General features: G+C 43.4%; 2 protein-coding genes across 2 annotated transcripts in view; both read right to left on the reverse strand.

Annotated features, from left to right (window-relative positions):
* Window positions 1-11944, reverse strand: part of LOC124132298 (polycystic kidney disease protein 1-like 2) — a 39136-nt gene extending 27192 nt beyond the window's left edge. The window contains exons 1-4 of the mRNA XM_046496153.2: window positions 11723-11944; window positions 4038-4201; window positions 2598-2726; window positions 1654-1791 (exon numbers count right to left, since the gene is read on the reverse strand). Coding sequence (XP_046352109.2) covers window positions 1654-1791; window positions 2598-2726; window positions 4038-4201; window positions 11723-11846 — 555 coding nt within the window. The 5' untranslated portion in view covers window positions 11847-11944. The remainder of the gene's footprint in view (window positions 1-1653; window positions 1792-2597; window positions 2727-4037; window positions 4202-11722) is intronic.
* Window positions 11945-12274: 330 nt separating this feature from the next.
* On the reverse strand, window positions 12275-20238 carry LOC125382719 (polycystin-1-like). The gene is made up of 8 exons (XM_048401025.1): window positions 17891-20238; window positions 16753-16937; window positions 16433-16606; window positions 16111-16266; window positions 15707-15831; window positions 14316-14903; window positions 13415-13954; window positions 12275-12868 (listed from the first exon to the last, which is right to left on the reverse strand). The coding sequence occupies exons 1-8, from the start codon at window positions 20236-20238 to the stop codon at window positions 12275-12277; spliced, it is 4710 nt and encodes a 1569-aa protein (XP_048256982.1).
* Between the last annotated feature and the right edge of the window lie 235 nt (window positions 20239-20473).

The following is a 20473-nucleotide window of genomic DNA, read 5'->3' on the forward strand; positions in this document are numbered from 1 at the left end:
GGTGTACAGTTACAATCCACTCCACCATGGTGTACAGTTACAATCCACTCCAACCTGGTCTACAGTTACAATCCACTCCAACCTGGTGTACAGTTACAATCCACCCAAACCTGGAGTACAGTTACAATCCATCCCAACCTGGTGTACAGTTACAATCCACTCCAACCTGATGTACAGTTACAACACACCCCAACCTGGAGTACAGTTACAATCCACTCCAACCCGGTGTACAGTTACAATCCACTCCAACCTGATGTACAGTTACAACCCACACAACCTGGTGTACAGTTACAATCCACTCCAACCTGGGGTACAGTTACAATCCACCTCAACCTGATGTACAGTTACAATCCACACAACCCGATGTACAGTTACAATCCACTCCAACCTGGTGTACAGTTACAATCCACCCCAACCTGGTGTACAGTTACAATCCACCCCAACCTGGTGTACAGTTACAATCCACCCCAACCTGGTGTACAGTTACAATCCACCCCAACCTGGTGTACAGTTACAATCCACCCCAACCCGATGTACAGTTACTATCCACTCCAACCCGGTGTACAGTTACAATCCACCCCAACCTGGTGTACAGTTACAATCCACACAACCCGATGTACAGTTACAATCCACTCCAACCTGGTGTACAGTTACAACCCACTCCAACCTGATGTACAGTTACAATCCACTCCAACCTGATGTACAATTACAATCCACTCCAACCTTGTGTACAGTTACAATCCACCCCAACCTTGTGTACAGTTACAATCCACCCCAACCTGGTGTACAGTTACAATCCACCCCAACCCGGTGTACAGTTAGAATCCACTCCAACCTGGTGTACAGTTACAATCCACCCCAACCTGGTGTACAGTTACAATCCACTCCAACCTGGTGTACAGTTACAACCCACACAACCTGATGTACAGTTACAATCCACTCCAACCTGATGTACAGTTACAACCCACACAACACGATGTACAGTTACAATCCACCCCAACCTGGTGTACAGTTACAACCCACACAACCCGATGTACAGTTACAATCCACACAACCCGATGTACAGTTACAATCGACTCAAACCTGGTGTACAGTTACAATCCACTCATACCTGGTGTACAGTTGCAATCCACACAACCTGATGTACAGTTACAATCCACCCCAACCCGATGTACAGTTACAATCCACACAACACGATGTACAGTTACTATCCACTCCAACCTGATGTACAGGTACAATCCACACAACCTGGTGTACAGTTACAATCCACACAACACGATGTACAGTTACAATCCACACAACCCGATGTACAGTTACAATCCACACAACACGATGTACAGTAACAATCCACAGAACCTGATGTACAGTTACAATCCACCCCAACCCGATGTACAGGTACAATCGACACAACCCGATGTACAGTTAGAATCCACACAACACGATGTACAGTAACAATCCACACAACCCGATGTACAGTTACAATCCACACAACACGATGTACAGTAACAATCCACACAACCCGATGTACAGTTACAATTCACCCCAACCAGATGTACAGGTACAATCCACACAACCCGATGTACAGTTACCGCCTGACTGTTGCTGTAATCGTGATGACTGCCGCATTAAACAACACACAAACATATATTTTACCGCCGCTTGCAGTGATGTACGTGACGGCACCGCCAACACCATGGCCAGACCACCAGCAAGGGCTCCGACTTGGTCACCATTCATACTGCTGATCTGACTTGAGCTGTGGTTCAGAATGTCAACCATATCTTCCCTCGACTGTAACAATTGGGTGTGTGAGTGAGTGAGTGAGTTTGATTCAACGCCGCTTTGGCCAGCATTTCATGTTTGTTTGTTTTTGTTGGTTGTTTAACGCCACACTCAGCAATATTCAAGCTATATGACGTCGGTATGTAAATAATCGAGTCTGGACCAGACAATCCAGTGATTGACATCATGAGCAATCGATCCACGCAATTGGGATACTATGACATGCATCAACCAAGTCAGCGAGCCTGACCACCCGATCCCGTTAGTCGCCTCCTACGACAAGCATAGTCGCCTTTTACGGCAAGCATGGGTTGCTAAAGATCTTTTCTACCTCGGATCTTCACGGGTCTTGTATTTCATGTGCTTTGATATGGAAAGAAGTTTTTTCTTTCTTTCAGTCAAGTAAAACCAACGAGAAAGGATATGTTGTTGACAACATAAGAAAGGGCGAACCGGAATTCGAACCCATGATCATGTCGTTTCTGGCGACCCTAAGGGCAGCAACTTTCACAGCAAAATGCGGGGCATTCGACGACTGGGACAGCCGAGCCCCTCACCAAAAGAGTAAGTGGGATGGTTTGGGCTTCACGCCGCTTTGAGCGTGATTTTCGGGCGTGTCAGTCCAATTATTATATTTATGACTGTATATATTAATATTACAATAGACGATACACTACGTCGAACATTTTCTCTCACTTTTTGACGCATAGTATATGAAATCGGACTTCCAAGTTGGGAAGTCGACTGCCGGAGGGAGTGACGCGAAGCTGTGGTAATGCATGCTTTTACGAACGCTTCTCTAAGCTGTTACTCACGTGGGCGATGATTTTCTTTGCTATTGTGCTCGTCGGCTTTTTGACGTCTTTCCAGAGTTCACCCCACTTGTTGTCCGACTGCCCATCTTTCATGGTTTTAGTAACCAAACTCTCATCATCAGACACTGGCTGGAAAGGAATACAACGAATGGAGCAAGAGAGCAGGGTTGATTGTCCAATTGTATTCCTTACATACACCGGGGCCGTCGGGTAGCCTAGTGGTTAAAGCGTTCGCTCGTCACGCCGAAGACCCGGGTTCGATTCCCGACATGGATACAATGTGTGAAGCCCATTTCTGGTGTACCCCGCCGTGATATTGCTTGAATATTGCTAAAAGCGGCGTAAAACCACACTCACTCACTCTCACCCTTACATACACGTGAGATTCATTGTGGAGGTCGAAAGAAGGTCATTTGAGTGATTTTCAAACTCATCATACAGCGATCTATATTATCAAATTGTCCAGTGTAATGAATATATTGATATGTATTTTCCCTCTGTAATGTTGTTACACTTGTACATGAGGAAAAGTTTTATAAACAGGTTTCACAATTGCTACAAACCATGTGCTCTATAAAATAGACTTGACAAGGAACGAACAACGTATGAATATATTCACTTATCATTAAAACGTTATCATGCATGGATTAACCTAACATCAATCATCCTAACATGAAATGACCCTGTATTACACGGAATGGTCACAGTATGATTCAAGGACTAATTTACATAAAATGACCCTCTTTTACTCAGTATTATCACTTATGATTCATGGACCAATTTACATAAAATGGCCATGTATTACTCAGTATTATCACTTTATGATTCATGGACCAATTTACATAAAATGGCCATGTATTACTCAGTATAATCACTTATGATTCATGGACCAATTTACATAAAATGGCCATGTATTACTCAGTATAATCACTTATGATTCATGGACCAATTTACATAAAATGGCCATGTATTACTCAGTATTATCACTTTATGATTCATGGACCAATTTACATAAAATGGCCATGTATTACTCAGTATAATCACTTATGATTCATGGAACAATTTACATAAAATGGCCATGTATTACTCAGTATAATCACTTATGATTCATGGAACAATTTACATAAAATGACCATGGATTACTCAGTATTATCACTTTATGTTTCATGGACCAATTTACATAAAATGACCCAGTTTTACACAGTATTATCACTTATGATTCATGGAACAATTTACATAAAATGACCGTGTTTAATCAGTGGTATCACTTAATGACTCATGGGCCAATTTACATGAAATGTTCCTGGATTACACAGTATGATCACAATATGATTCATGGACTAATTTACATAAAAAGTTCCTGTGTTACTCAGTATTATCACTTTATGATTCATGAACACACCTAACATCAAGTGATTCTATTTTACTCAGTATACTCACAATACGGTTCACGACGGACGCTAAGGTGGAGACAATATTGACGGACTTGAGAAGGTTCCCTGTAGACTTGCTCTGCTCCAGGGACTTCTTCCCCTTATGGACAATGGCTGCTACGACAAACGCTGCCCGTTCTTCTTTCTTTAACTTTTGCAAACCTGATCGGACTATGGACAGGAAAAGGAAAACTATGGCTATTTGTTTTATTTATTTGACGTAAGGACCATACGTTTTAAAAACACAGTGTAGGTGGCAGATAACAAATACATATGGAAATACATCTTTATTGACAGCAAAACTATGATGGATAAGAAGAGGAAGAAGAAGAAGTAAAAGAAGAAAAGGAAGAAGAAGAAAAGGAAGAAGAAGAAAAGGAAGAAGAGGAAGAAAAGGAAGAAGTAGAAAAGGAAGAAGAAGAAAAGGAAGAAGAGGAGTAAGAGGAAGAAAAGGAGGAAGAGGAAGAAGAAGAGGGGAGGAGGAGAAAGAAGAAGAAATAAATCAATAATGAAACAAACAAATGTTTCTTTACCATTTTTTACATTTTATAATCTCTGAAATCGATAATGAGAAATTCCATTCTTTTGAAAATGTTTATACTTCACTGTTCACCAGTTTACTGTCCAAATACCGGAGAAAAAAAGACATTAACACCTTACAGCAGTTCACAGTACTGATTGACAAATGTATCCATAAGTACATTTTGAATATACCGACAGAACGTATCGTGAAATTATATGGTTTAATCATGAAAGGAAAAATATGACCCATTATATTATCACATGAAGGATATTGTTACTAATGGCTTGATTAAAGGTAGATCGGTAGGTTAAAATAGTTGCTAGATATTGACAGTCATTCTGGCCACTCTTTGCAGATATAAAACGTCAACGCCTCAGCGTAACCAGTCTCGATTATCCGACAAATCAATTTAGTTACGTGTAAAAGACAAAATAGCGGTGAACATTAAAGGAGTGGATCACTGAAAATCAGTGATGTCACCAGGTGTTCGCGAAAAGGGTAAGCGTGACCTGCTCTACCGGCAGCACCCGCCACTCACATAATTTTCATAAAATAAATTATGTGTTTGTGTGTTGCCTGGTAACAGTAGTACTCATGCCATGCGATGGCCGCCTGTAAACGAACTGTGACGTGGCCAAGTGAGTATCAAGGACTGACAGTGTGCATCATCCATCATTTCTGAAGATTAGATATTTTTTCAGCTACAGCTGCAAAACCATATTTTAAAAAAACAAAAAAACTATGAACATGAATATATGTTAAAGAAAACGAAAAACTTTTGGCAACAAATGTATTTTTTGTGGCAGACAATTTCTTCTTTTTTTCAACAGTCTAAAGCTGTATTATTTTGTTCAAGAAATTTCTGTTTTTGGACAAAATCCCAGGGTCCCCGAAGAATATCACATGGTCGGCCTCTCATCTGTCTCGCCAAATGATTATACTTTCGTAATAAAATATTTGCATCAACATGTGTGGAATTTAAACGTCATTTTGAAAAACCGATCGGTATGCTTCCTAAAGATCGTCAGTTTATTATATGCGTACGACATAGTTACTGTTTGATTTTTTCTTTGGTTTGCAAATGCATTCGGATACATTTTTAAAAATTGGAATTGGAAGGTTAATAGATAAGAGTTGGATTATAAAACGGTGGTAAACTGCGTTATTTAACAGGACTAGGTCTTTACAATGAATACATTGTAATTGTTTCTATTTGGGTGTCTATTTATCACTATCAGGATCCTGGTTTGTTACACAGAAACCCTTGGCATTACAGGCGTCGAAGGTAATTCAAATTTAACATGTGTAAATTACAACGTAAGTTTGTATATTCTCAAGTTTCCTTTTTAATGTGTTGGCTGAGTTAGTTTTGCCGAGCAGATGTTGTCATCAAACACACGCACGCACGCACGCACGCACGCACGCACGCACGCACTCACACACAGACACACAGTAGAACTGGTCAAGAATTGGCGATGATGCTAGTCGTTTGAAACGACTAACGGGATCGGGTAGTCAAGCTCGCTGACTTGGTTGACCAACGTCATCGTATCCCAATTGCGTATAGATGCTCATGATGTCAATTACTGGATTGCCTGGTACAGACTCGATTATTTACAGACTGCCATCATACAGCTGGAATATTGCAGAGTGCGGCATTAAACAACTAACAAACAGACAAACTTTCGCTTTCAGTACACAAATGACTAGGTTTTCACATCAAAAGTACCATGCTTCTAGCTAACCTGATAAGAAAATAAAATCAACTCTCTTGGTCTGATACGTCACACCCTTTTCTAAAACACTTGTCATTTCACTCATAAATGACCACATGCTGGAATGACATTATGCATATCATTGTGACACTGGATGAAACTCCTGTAAACATTACACTTAATCTGACCTTGTCACACTGACAATGACCTTCGCCTTCCTCCCCAGTACTTCTCACACAAATTTAACTACCAAGCATTGGGACCGCACACATTATCAATAATAATACATAAGTAAATAGCAGGTAATATTATAACCACCACAAGGACGTTTACTTTACCTTTTTATCTGACATTGCATGCAGCTGACATTTCACATTGTAGGAATTTAAAATATACATATCAGGTGGCATGCCTGTGGAGGTAACACGGCCTTGTGACCTTGACCTATTATTAATCTGGGCCATAGCAGGGTCCCATCCTTGAGAAGTAATATACTAAGTGCGGTGATCAAATGGTTAATATTTTGCGGGAACAGCATACTTTAATGACAATCTTTCATGGAATGGCTTTAAAAGGTGACATCTTTTAAATTTTATAACTCTTCAAGCTTGCTTTGTGAGAGAACACTTGCTTACTTTGCTTACGACGGGAAAGTTGAATGCGTACCACGATGCCTTTAATAGACATGGATCTTTGTACGGGGACGTCCCCACATGCCCGCTTCTATTGTTCAAGGTTGGCAAAACAAAGAAGCGGTTTTATTGGTAAACAGATAGAGGATTACAGGGGCCATCTCACAAGCAAGTGAGCCAAGTTAACGATGGTGAGCATCTGCGGCAACTCGCGGTAGGGTAGTGCCGCACATTCTTGCCTGTAGCAGGTGGGTCCAATCCTGGTTGCCACACAGTAAGCAGGCTGTGACACACCAGTTGGAGGTATAGTTAGAACCTCACATGGCCCATGCCATGTGACGCTAGAGGGAGGGGCAATGCCTTATATGTACAGGATTAATATGCAGAAAGTTTAACTTACGTGTATGTCAAGGACAGTATTATCCTCAACCTGAATGAAAATATGACTTTGAAATTTCAGTTTCTACTCATATAAACTCACTGACAGTTCATATTATCACACTGTTGCTTGAGAGTAAATGCTTAACAACCAGCTTACATAATCACCTTCTTATGATACTATTCACAGTATCTTTATTTGTGATCTGTTTCGGTTATGTTTCACACTTTGGATCACTTATGCATCTTGTTGTGGCATGGCAGTTTTTTGGCAGCTCTTGTATTGATCCACAATGTTGTCGATATTGTTCTTTAGCTTTTCTGGATGATTTTCACAAGTTTTCATTGCCCAAAAGATGCGTGTACGAATAGAACCAGCTTTGTTGTCCAGATCTATTTACCACACCTTCCCTTCATTCTTCTTGGACCCCTCAGTAAATTTCCGAATGCATCTAGTTACACCTTTTGTCATGTGTCAGGTGTCATCAGCATTTTGAGCGTCACCTCGTTATCTTTCAGATTTTGTCACTGATGCGTTGTTATATTGTGAATGTACAAGACTGGCACGTATAGCCTGTCAAAATGGTCATAAATCGTTTTTAACTCCAAGAAGTCAATATCTTTGAGTATAAGGGATCATCTAATCTTGAAATGGTCTCTAATCTAAGTACGCTGTGGGTGTTATCTCCAGACAACATCAGAAAAGCGTGCATTTCTTCAATGTCGCGCATTTGTCATTATGCCAATAACCTCTTTCGTGTCAGATGTAATGGACCAGGCAATTTCATCATGTAGAGCTGTTTCCTGCGGACAAATCTGTTATTGGACAAATCTATTACAATTTCTTCATAAGACTGTTGCACCTCTTGCATATATGGTTCTCCAATATTTCCTGATCCTGCGCCCTCAGAAAGTTTGTTGAACTGTGATGGAAGCATGCCCGATGCTAAATATCCTTGTCCAGCCTTTACATTGACTTATAATTTCCCACCTTCTACACAGGGAGATCAATCCAGAATATGGTCTTTACTGCTTTTTAATTTGATTTTGCTTGCCAAACGCACTTTTGTATTGTATAAAACATGAAAACTGCATCCACATTTTGATACTTGTTCCTGAACAACCTGTACAAGATGACCCACATCAGAGGGAGTGGACATAAACATGTCTTCATTAACCAAAGAGGAATACTGGTAATTTGTAGAACGTGTTGTCAGCAGTACAATCCAGTCAGGTACATGGAGCACTGTCAGCACTACCTTTGCCATTATGAGAAAGGAAGACATCAAAGACAGTCGTCAAAAACTGGAATGTTGTTACTTGAGACACTTTTCCTTGTCCAAGAAGTAACTTGTGTAGTCCATCTTATTAAATATTTTTACTGTGCTCATTTCCTCTTCACTTTCCACTCTTTCTGCGATACTTCGTTGTCAGATGGTCTTTTCTTTCTTGGATTTTGTTGACGATTAATGTCTCGAATGCGTGCATCAACAAATGTTGAACCAGTTGAAGCATTTGTATAATTCAATTCAATGTAATCCCTATGCATTGAAGATGCCATTTTAAAAGGAAACTTCAGTATATCAGTGCTTTCTGTCACTATTCGTATAAGGGTAGTCGGAAACGTGTAACTAGGGTGTGTAGCTAATCTAAACACAATAAAATGCCTTCTCATTTACCATTCATGCTTCTTTCCATTTTAATGATAATTCATTTGCTTCTGACAAGCAGATGATTAAAACACCGTATATGGGTTAGGGGAATCCTTGTTTAGGCCGTGAACTGTATGCATTATCACAGGAAATGCCAGTAAACATAATCATTGTATCAGTTTGACACAGGATGCTTAGTGTAACATAGCTGTCCAGCAGAGGGTCAGTCTACAACCTCAGTCACATACTCCTAATGAGGTTGCTGGACTCAGCAAATACGTTAACAACAATAAGAGCCTGCTGACGTCCTCCACGAGGCAGACTCTATGCTGGCAGGTCAAAGGGCAAAACCCTGCTACCCCTTGAATACGGAGGTGGTTTACAGAGACAGACGACAGACGGCAGACCGAGACAGGCAAACATGACCAGCAGCACACAAAGAAAAGGTCCCAAACCAGAACCACAGCCAGAGCCATTTTGTACTTGAAGTAAGAAACATGTATTCCTGAACTACGAGACATATAAATCAACTGATCAACTTCCAACCCATTTTTGAGATTTTCTACCTACCCACATGCAGGTTTCATTCTGTGAAGCATTCTACAATAAAAAAGATGGAAACCAAAAAACGTGTCACTCTTCGCCTAACAGAAGAACAAAAGAAACCAATAAAAGATTCTTCATGGACTTGAACTTGGACCTTGTGCACGAAGAATATGGAAGGGACAACAACACACAAAATACATGAGCTGGAAATGAAGAGATTTAATTCGACAGTGATTCAGAACATGAGATGGTAGCCGCTGCAGATGGTGGTGTTGGTGGTACCATTGACAACACTGATAACATTGAGCCACAGGTAAGTGTTGGCCAATGTCCTCATTGTTTCTGCATACCAGTGTCACCGAAAATAGGCAAAGGCGGTTAGGCACCAACCAATGAGAAAAGACCCCTGAGGAAGTCGAAGTGCAAAACGTTTTGGAAAATGCTGAATGACAGAGGTGCTTGGCAACTAATTCATTATCAGATAAAGAGTGAGTGAGTGAGTGAGTATGGTTTTACGCCGCTTTTAGCAATTTTCCAGCAATATCACGGCGGGGGACACCAGAAATGGGCTTCACACATTGAACCCATGTCGGGAATCGAACCCGGGTCTTCGGCGTGACGAGCGAACGCTTTAACCACTAGGCTACCCGACCGCCCCTTCAGATAAAGAAAACTCGCATTCTCCGCCTGGTAGACACAAGGGGTGAAATAGTGTGGGAGGGCAGAACTGGAGACAGGGAAATAATGCCAGACTGTGTTTTACATCTTGTTCGTGGATTATACCCAAACCCACTTGGTATGGAATACATGGGACACCGATGGCAGTAACAATTCATTCCAGACAGATTTTATAATCAAGTAAGAGTTGGCAAATGTCCGCCACATTCTTCAAGGACAAATGAACTCTGACCCCGTCATTCAAATGCTCAACAACTGTAAACATTCAAAGAGAACAGTTGAAATATTTATGAAAGCTACAAAAATGTTGTTTGTTATTAACAAAAGATCGCATGCTTAATCACACTGTCACTAACTACATATGTGACAAAATTAAGCATCCAGATTAGTTTATTTAATAAGCTAGAGGTTTTCCTATGTCCCAAGTGGAGAGGTGACTGGTTTGAAATTGCCACTCCTTATTTGAGATGTCTCGCGAAATCTCGCGCTGTTTATAGTGCAGTTGCAGGTTAAACCTCTTTGTTCGACGTGCTTCTGCCCTCCCACTGCTAAGACAGTGTAATGTCGGCGACCTTTAGGTTCGCGCTTTGAAAGAAGTAGAAAAACACAATCCCAAGATCAGCGCCTTTGCAGATTATTTGACGGAGCAGTAGATGGGTGACGACCAACTCTAGGGGTATGACTTCAACACGACATTGCCCCGGACTACTAACCACGTCAAAGACTGGCATTTTGGCTTTAAATTGTGTTTCTTAACTGACGATTTTGAAGATATCAAAACTGTAAATAATAAATGTAAAAGAATATTTCTGTCCTTGTTAAATTCTTATTAGAAATATCGCTTCGGGACGATCGCTTATGTATCCTTGACACGACCCCTATGCTTGTAACAACTCTGCCATGGTATGTTATCCCTACGCCAGGGCATGGCATGAGTAGACCCTACGGGCAATATCATCCCCACAAAGACGTGTCCATGTTTTATGGTAAATAAGAAGTTGATATATCTGTATTCGCAACAAATAAAACATTAAATTGAAATCGCAGTGTTTTGAGGAAAGAGATCATGATTTCTTAGCTCAAAACACAATGTTAAATCTGGTGAGATGAAGTGGGGTTTAACATCGCGTTCAAGCCTATCGCACTTAAATAGCGGTGTGCGTGCGTGCGTGCGTGCGTGCGTGTTTGTTGCTGCTTGTACGAGTCCGGATTTATGCCAATTTCATAGTGCTAGTCCACTGTGATGACATGCCGCAGTTAAACATTAATACCATACTCAGACACAATATTCTGACTCAAAGCCGACCTGTTACCAGTCCTTGTTTTAGCCCATAAATGCCGAACGCCAGGCAGGGTAACAACAAGTACTAACTTTTAACTTATTTTGGTATGACGCGGCCGGGGATCGAACCCACGGCCTTTCGCTCTCGAAGGCAGTCCTAATGTTAAATCAGGGTCAATAGGCAACATATAGCAAAAGAAAACCAACCCGGGACACTTACGTTGGGGCCGACGACAAACTACATATAAAATGAATAATATATATACGTTGTCTTTACATGACTTACATTTTACCGCACGAGCACGCTTGGCCGCTATGTTTGCTGCAGAACTTTGCCTGTAGTTTTGTTGTCCATTACCGTAGCCCCGAGAACCATGACCCGATCCAGTGACATGTTGGCCGTAGCGCATGCCGCGAGAACCACCACTACCTTGCACGCCACTCACACCTTGCCCTCTTCCGACACCCCGCCCACCACCTTGACCTTGATTTCCACCAAAACCTTGATTTCCCCTCATACCTTGCCCTCCACCCCTACCTTGATTTCCACCCCTACCTTGATTTCCCCCCATACCTTGATTTCCCCTCATACCTTGCCCTCCACCAAAACCTTGATTTCCACCAAAACCTTGATTTCCACCAAAACCTTGATTTCGACCCCTACCTTGCCCTCCACCAAAACCTTGATTTCCACCCATACCTTGCCCTCCACCAAAACCTTGATTTCCACCCATACCTTGATTTCCACCCATACCTTGATTTCCACCTAAACCTTGATTTCCACCCCTACCTTGATTTCCACCCATACCTCGCCCTCCACCCAAACCTTGATTTCCCCTCATTCCTTGATTTCCACCCCTACCCTGATTTCCACCCACACCTTGATTTCCACCCAAACCTTGACCTCCACCCATAGCTTGATTTCCATCCAAACCTTGATTTCCACCCATACCTTGATTTCCACCAAAACCTTGATTTCCCCCCATACCTTGATTTCCACCCCTACCTTGATTTCCACCAAACCCTTCATTTCCACCCCTACCTTGATTTCCACCCAAACCTTGATTTCCACCCATACCTTGGTTTCCACCAAAGCCTTGATTTCCACCCATAGCTTGATTTCCACCAAAACCTTGATTTCCACCCATAGCTTGATTTCCGCCCAAACCTTGCCCTGTACCCAAACCTTGATTTCTGCCACTACCTTGACTTCCACCCATAACCTGATTTCCGCCCAAACCTTGCCTTCCACCCATACCTTGGCCTCCGCCCCTACCTTGCCCTCCACCCACACCTTGGCCTTCGCCCATACCTTGCCCTCCGCCCATACCTTGGCCTCCGCCCATACCTTGCCCTCCGCCCATACCTTGCCCTCCGCCCATAACTTGCCCTCCACCAATACCTTGACCTCCACCCATACCTTTCCCCCCACCTACACCTTGCCCTCCACCCATACCTTGGCCCCCACCCATACCTTGTCCTCCACCCATACCTTGCCCTCCACCCATACCTTGCCCTCCGCCCATACCTTGCCATCCACCCATACCTTGACCTCCACCCATACCTTTCCCGCCACCTACACCTTGCCCTCCACCCATACCTTGACCTCCACCCATACCTTGCCCTCCACCCATACCTTGGCCCCCACCCATACCTTGCCCCCCACCTACACCTTGACCTCCATCCATACCTTGCCCTCCGCCCATACCTTGCCCTCCACCCATACCTTGACCTCCACCCATACCTTGTCCTCCACCCATACCTTGGCCCCCACCTACACCTTGCCCTCCGCCCATACCTTGCCCTGCGCCCATACCTTGTCCTCCACTCATACCTTGCCCTCCATCCATAACTTGGCCCCCACCTACACCTTTCCCTGCGCCCATACCTTGTCCTCCACCCATACCTTGACCTCTACCCCTACTTTGGCCCCCACCCGTACCTTGCCCCCCACCTACACCTTGCCCTCCGCCCATACCTTGACCCCCACCCACACCTTGCCCCCCACCCATACCTTGCCCTCCGACCATACCTTGCCCTCCGCCCATACCTTGACCTTGCCCTCCACCCATACCTTGCCCTCCACCCATACCTTGACCTTGCCCTCCACCCATACCTTGCCCTCCGCCCATACCTTGCCCTCCACCCATACCTTGAACTTGCCCTCCACCCATACCTTGGCCCCCACCCATACCTTGCCCTCCACCCATACCTTGCCCTCCACCCATACCTTGAACTTGCCCTCCGCCCATACCTTGACCCCCAGCCATACCTTGCCCCTCACCCATACCTTGCCCTCCGCCCATACCTTGCCCTCCACCCATACCTTGAACTTGCCCTCCGCCCATACCTTGACCCCCAGCCATACCTTGCCCCTCACCCATACCTTGCCCTCCGCCCATACCTTGCCCTCCACCCATACCTTGAACTTGCCCTCCGCCCATACCTTGACCCCCAGCCATACCTTGCCCCTCACCCATACCTTGCCCTCCGCCCATACCTTGCCCTCCACCCATACCTAGCCCTCCACCCATACCTTGCCCTCCGCCCATACCTTGCCCTCCGCCCATACCTTGCCCTCCACCCATACCTAGCCCTTCACCCATACCTTGCCCTCCGCCCATACCTTGCCCTCCGCCCATACCTTGCCCTCCACCCATACCTAACCCTCCGCCCATACCTTGCCCTCCACCCATACCTAGCCCTCCGCCCATACCTTGCCCTCCGCCCATACCTTGCCCTCCACCCATACCTTGCCCTCCGCCCGTACCTTGCCCTCCACCCATACCTAACCCTCCGCCCTTACCTTGCCCTCCACCCATACCTAGCCCTCCGCCCATACCTTGCCCTCCGCCCATACCTTGCCCTCCGCCCATAACTTGCCCTCCGCCCATACCTTGCCCTCCACCCATACCTTGCCCTCCGCCCATACCTTGTCCTCTACCCATACCTTGCCCTCCGCCCATACCTTGCCCTCCGCCCATACCCCGCCCTCCACCCATACCTTGACCTTGCCCTCCACCCATACCTTGACCTTGCCCTCCACCCATACCTTGCCCTCCGCCCATACCTTGCCCTCCAACTACACCCTGCCCTGCGCCCATGCCCTGACCAGTACTTTGACCAAAGTCTATGCCTTGACCAAACCCCATTCCAAGCATCCCAGTTCCCTGAGATGGATCCCCAGGTCCTAACCCAACAGCCGCAATCCCTGTTCCACCCCCTGTATCACTTGCCCCAGCTATGTTCCCCAGGTCACTCAACACATCGCCAAGACCACCCAGGTCTCCATCTCCTTCATCAAGCCCAAAATCACTCATGCTAATGTCCGCTAGCCCCTCCAAACTGTTTGTTCCACCAAAGTCTAAGCTATCAAGAGAACCTAATCCAAAGCCCCCACCACCCCCTTCAGTTGGATTCAAGTTTGTCATATCCATCAGAGCCGTGACTGTCTGTGGAGGATTGAGCTGTAACAAGAATACTTTCCATAATTAAAAAACTGTCTTTCCTATTTTGCAGCATCGCATATGTAGAGAGAAACTACGTAAGCCTGATTGGTGCTCATGATGATTCATAATGTTTAGATCCTGAATCTGAATCTTGTTGAACGAGGGACTATGGTCCAACATATACAATACAATGTATATTCCTCTCTTCCTCACTATATGGCACGAATACATGCTGATGTAACGTACGTTAAATTATAAATCACCTACTCACTAATGTATGCTCGTCATGTATGTCGATGTAAAAATATCACTAATAAGTGTGAGTTATTAAGTGAAGAAATTTGGTTATAAGGCTGCTTAACAAATAATTCAGGTATGGGAAGGGGGGGGGGGGGGGGGGGGGGGGGGGAGAGAGACAGAAATCAAGATTAGATATTTTTCCAGCTTCAGCTATAAAACCATCTTTTTAAAGGTATGAGCCTGATTTTTTATAAGGTAAACCACCTTGCAAAAATGTAATTTTTGTGGCAGGCAACTTTTAAAAAAACTTTTTTTAAATTATTCTGTGTATATATATTATGTTTTTTCAAGAATTTTCGGATAATTTTCGATAAAAACCCAGGGCCCCTTAAGAATATCAAATGGTCTGTCTCTTATCAATCTCGCCACATGGTTATTCTTTCTGCTGAGGAGAGTTGCAATATACAACACAAAGTATTTGTCCATGGTGACTGATGGCCTGAAGAGATCGTGTTCTCCAAGCACTCATACGTAAGGATATAACATTTCCGTTCCAATTCCCCTTAAAACATGGCTCTTACCTTAATTGGTAGCTTCACCAGCGTGAAGTCCTTCATGACATCGAGTACCTTCACTTCAACAATGTAGGCAGTATCCTCGGTGTCGGGGGCCATCGGCATTTTCATTTTGGGAGAGGCCGCTCCAGCTAAGAAAAAACAGTAGTTTCAGAATGTTATCGAGTTGGTGATTAATCTATTTGATTATCAATAGTGTGAGCTGCCGAGATTATCGAGATTACTGTCTAATGATATCACAAGTAAGGTATGGTTATAGCATGAACAAACATGATGGCAAGTTGCCATCGGCTTGACATAATCTGAGGCTTGTAACGCCGGCTCTCACCTACATGAAAAAGGACACTTTAAATATAAACAATATTTTCAGCATTAAAAAGAATAGTAAAAGCCTTTAGGAATGAACCTACTTTTATCGTAAAGTAGGAAGTAGAAGTCATCCTTCCGTAGTCCATATGTGTATTCCTTGGGTTCCTCAAGATCATCCCTATTTCCCCGGGTCATCCGATACCCCTCATCCTTCCATCCAGAACACGTTACAACAAACTGAGTTTCCAGAGCATAGCCTAATAAACAAACAGTGGACAGTGAGTTAGTTTGTAAAGGTTTTTAATCTTCAAATAGGCAAGGGATGTCCCGATTAAATGACACATATGTCCTTCCATTCTGTAATATAGCGTTATGAGGTTACACAAAACGGTTCTTTTTCGAGACGAACCAAATAAAACTTGCCTTCTTTTGGATGAATGTCACAGGTGCCCCCTCGTGGTGGAATGTTGGCCAGCAGATCAAGGGAGGAAAACCCTTTGTTTTTCATGCCCTTAACTTCAACTTCCAACTCCAAACGGTAGAGCTTGCCTGGGGTCATCGTGTTACTCTTCAACACTATTGAAGCAGGGTTCTTACCTAAAAGCCACATTTATACATTAAACATTGAAATACATGATATAGTCCTCGGTAGTGGATTGCGTTACGTTTAACGACACTTTGAAACCCCTCAAAATGGCCTTTGCCTTCGTTTGACTTTCGTTTAACTGCAAGTGTTATTTTACCTGTGTCCTTGAACATTTCTGAATAGTTAGGTACTGGTGTGAAGACCTGACTTCCAGGTGCCTGGGACTTCAGGGTCCACGTGTAGGTGGCCTGTGATTTCTGTACTTCACTACATGACTCGCACATCGACTCAACAGACAACTCGGAAGACACGGCTTTCTTCATCTCACAGTTGATCACACATCTATAAAATAAAACCAACATAATGTACTCAATAATACTTCATTGGTATCATAAACAAATAATGAAATTGTCGTTTTGTTCATTGCAATTCCTGTATTCTGATTATTCAATGAATGAATACTACGGGATGTCGGGGAATCCCAATATTACAGTCGAGGGAATTCCCTTTCTGCTCACCTGTATCGTTCTGCACAAGACTTTTTAGCGAAATTTATGCATGTTCCAAAGCACCATTTGAGGCCGAAGGCCGAGAAAAAATGAAACAGCAAATGTGCAGACTCGTTGCCAGTTGATGTTTTTCGGGTCCTCGGGTCTCATTTCCAACTGTGTCGCCCCGTTCTCACAGAACTAATGTTTGAATCTGGCAGTTACTGATCATGTCATCGCGTCTCAGCTTATTATTGTTGGAAAGCTCAAAGTGACGCAGACGGACACTTCAGTGAAACCTAAGGTATGAGAATGGGTAAGTTGGTTGGTTTGTTGGTTAACGCCGCACTCAGCAATATTCAAGCTATATGTCGGCTGTCTGTAAAGAATTGAGTCGGGACAAGACAATCCAGAGATTAATATCATGAGCATCGATCCACGCAATTGGGATCGATGACATGCTTCAACCAAATCAGCGAGCCTGACCATCCGATCCCGTTAGTCGCCTCTTACGACAAGCAAAGTCGCCTTTAACAGCAAGCATGGGTTGCTGAAGACCTATTCTACCCCGGATCTTCACGTAAGACTAGGCTAGGTGCCCCAAGCGTGTGAAACCTGTGAATCGAATCCATGGCATTTAAGGCACTCAGCGATGTACAGCTCGTTCTGAGGTCGAGAGTAGAACTCTGAACAACCTTAATTGTCTTAGGACCATAACATGGAGTCATTGCTCATTAAGGACAAAGCGGATGCAGTAGGCTAACGAGATACAATAAATGCATTTTAACTTGCTATACCACTTCGTACCTTATTTTCATTATTGGAGCATCCTCTAAGATCTGTATCAGTTGACGAGAAGGGTACGATGATCTTTTCCCTTTCTTGACAACCACATCAAACGCGAACCCTTTTGCGTCCTGTTTGCTTCCTCTGAAAAGAAGAACCCCTGTCTTTACGGGCATCGTTATAGTGTTGCACTTGACTGGAGTTGATGAATTTTGTTTTGCCTCTATCTCCTTCACTGACTTGCTGTCGACGGCGTAGCAACTCCAGACAAACTCCAGGCCAGTGACGTCCCCCATTCCAACGATTGGGTCATACGATAGTCCCGCCGCGTCGACGGTAAGATCTTTCTGCGTGATTACTCGCAGTGTACCGCCATTTATACCCGATATTAACTGTGGGTCCCTGTATCGCAGATACGTTGTCTCAACGAACCAATTGTTGTGTAGAAGCGTAAAACTTATATTGAGTTGTATTTCATATAGTGAAGCTTTCAGTGTCCCCTGCTCCAACTGGATAAAATCGGAATAAGGTTGAGTGATCGGTACGTATGACTTATTCTTGCTGGAAAAATATTCATAAATGTCCCAGTAAAAGTCCGGTCCCTTGTCGTAGCAGGGTATGGCTAGTCGACCTCGAATTTTTACCGAAAGATGTGTGAATGCCATCATTGGGGTGCTAGGGTTAGAATACTGTCTGTCGAAAATACCCTCCGTTGAGAAGCAATGGTTGATTATCTTTATCTTACTTGACAGAACTATGTTGTCGAGCATATTTGAACAGTTGACTGTTATGTTGTGAATACCTAGAGTTTTATATCCATAACTGAGCACTTTGGGGTTTGTTCTTGAAATATTTCCTGTGAAATTGTAGACCTCTTTATCGATGTCATCTCCGTAGCTAATCTGACAGGTGATGTCAGATAGACCCTGGTTGTTAGAAGTAGTTATTATTGTTAGATTCATATTCCCTGGTGGGAAGTACGCGTGGTCCACATGTTGCAGTTCAAGTCTGTCTGTAAGACGACTGTCTACTTTGATTTCCCTTCCAAGATTAAACAATTCACACACGGTGTCATTCCACCCTATCACATACGGCTTATAAACACCGGGAGATTTATAGATATGAAAGACTGAGGATGAATTCATCTCCAATTCATTTTCATCCCCAAACGCAATTTTATATTTGAAGTTAAGTGAGCTCTGCGACTGCATTGAGAAATTAAATTGTTTTTCATTCAAGAAACCCATATACCTATCGACATTCAAGCTTATCAAACCCAAGAGTACACTGAAGTTATGTGTAGCGTTACGCTTGTTATGTGTTATAACCACAGAGCCATTGTATAGCCCTCTACTTTGATATTCATGACTGGTCTCCCATTTCTTCAGAGTAGATGCAACTACAGGAGAACCATCTCCAAAGTCCCATGTTGCCGTAACTCCTGGTGGTGGATCTTGCATCTTGAACAATGCAATTGTGAATGAGACAGATGTTGCTTCTGAGACGTTCATAGGCCATAGTCTTTCGCTGATCAGATGAAAGTTTTCAACAGTAAAATCAAGCACAGTAATGTATGATGTCGCATTCTTCTCATTGGCCTTGTTAGAGCATTTGACAAAGACAGTGAAATTGCCAGGGTTTGTGAAATTGTTTTCAATGCTAATGCTTCTCTCAAGAGCTCTTTGTTTTCCTTCAGTTCCTTTTTCAAAAACAAACGAACACTGTGTTTCAGGTGGGATGTTACCATCACCCACTTCAAGATTGAATGCAACCGTCCCCTCAACTTTAGTGACTGTTTTAAATTCAGGCTTGAGTCTGATGGCTGGGATCGGATGCCACACTTGAACCTGGACGGTCGAATTGGAGTCGGATAGTGTGTTATAAGCCCTGAAGGAAACGTTGTACGTTCCTGCTTCTATGTATGTGTGAGACAGCTGAGGGGGTTTGTATGTGTCATACAACGAGTCATCAGTTTTGCTATCAATGTTTCCATCCCCATACACAATTTGATACTTGAATCCAAATTCTGGATCGCCGGCCAACAAAAAATTAACAGATTCATTAACTGTGACATGATGTAACTTTGATTCAATCTTGATGTCTTTTAAACCAGCCCAGATATTAGCAGTGGCATTAAGAATAACAACATCTGTTTGAGACTTAAGGGTAACACTAACGGAAAACGTTCCTTGTTTCTGGTAGGTATGGTTAAATGATTTTTCTGATCCTGTCTTGTCTGCGTCAGTTTTCAGAAGGGTAGCTTTGTCCCTTGTGTCACTTATCTGGATACCCTCTAAAATTGTTGCCTCGACTGGTGCTGATTCGTCCCCAAACGTAACTGTTGCTACCACTTTCCCCATTGGTACCATTGCGTTCTTACCAACTTTCACCGCAAAGCTGACCACCTTTTTCACTTCTCCTGTGATATCACCCGGAATTACAGATATATTGTTAATAGCATGTTGAACACACACATCAAAGAATTCAACCTTGCTTTTCAGTTCGTTCGCTACTATCAAGCTGATATTATGAACTGCTACCTCGGTAAAGTTTCTGATATGGTATATTTCTCGGACAGTGTCATTGAAGGAGAGCAGGTTTGAG

Source organism: Haliotis rufescens, unplaced genomic scaffold (assembly GCF_023055435.1).
Source record: "Haliotis rufescens isolate VD_foot unplaced genomic scaffold, xgHalRufe1.0.p SCAF_20, whole genome shotgun sequence".
Lineage (NCBI taxonomy): Eukaryota > Metazoa > Mollusca > Gastropoda > Lepetellida > Haliotidae > Haliotis > Haliotis rufescens.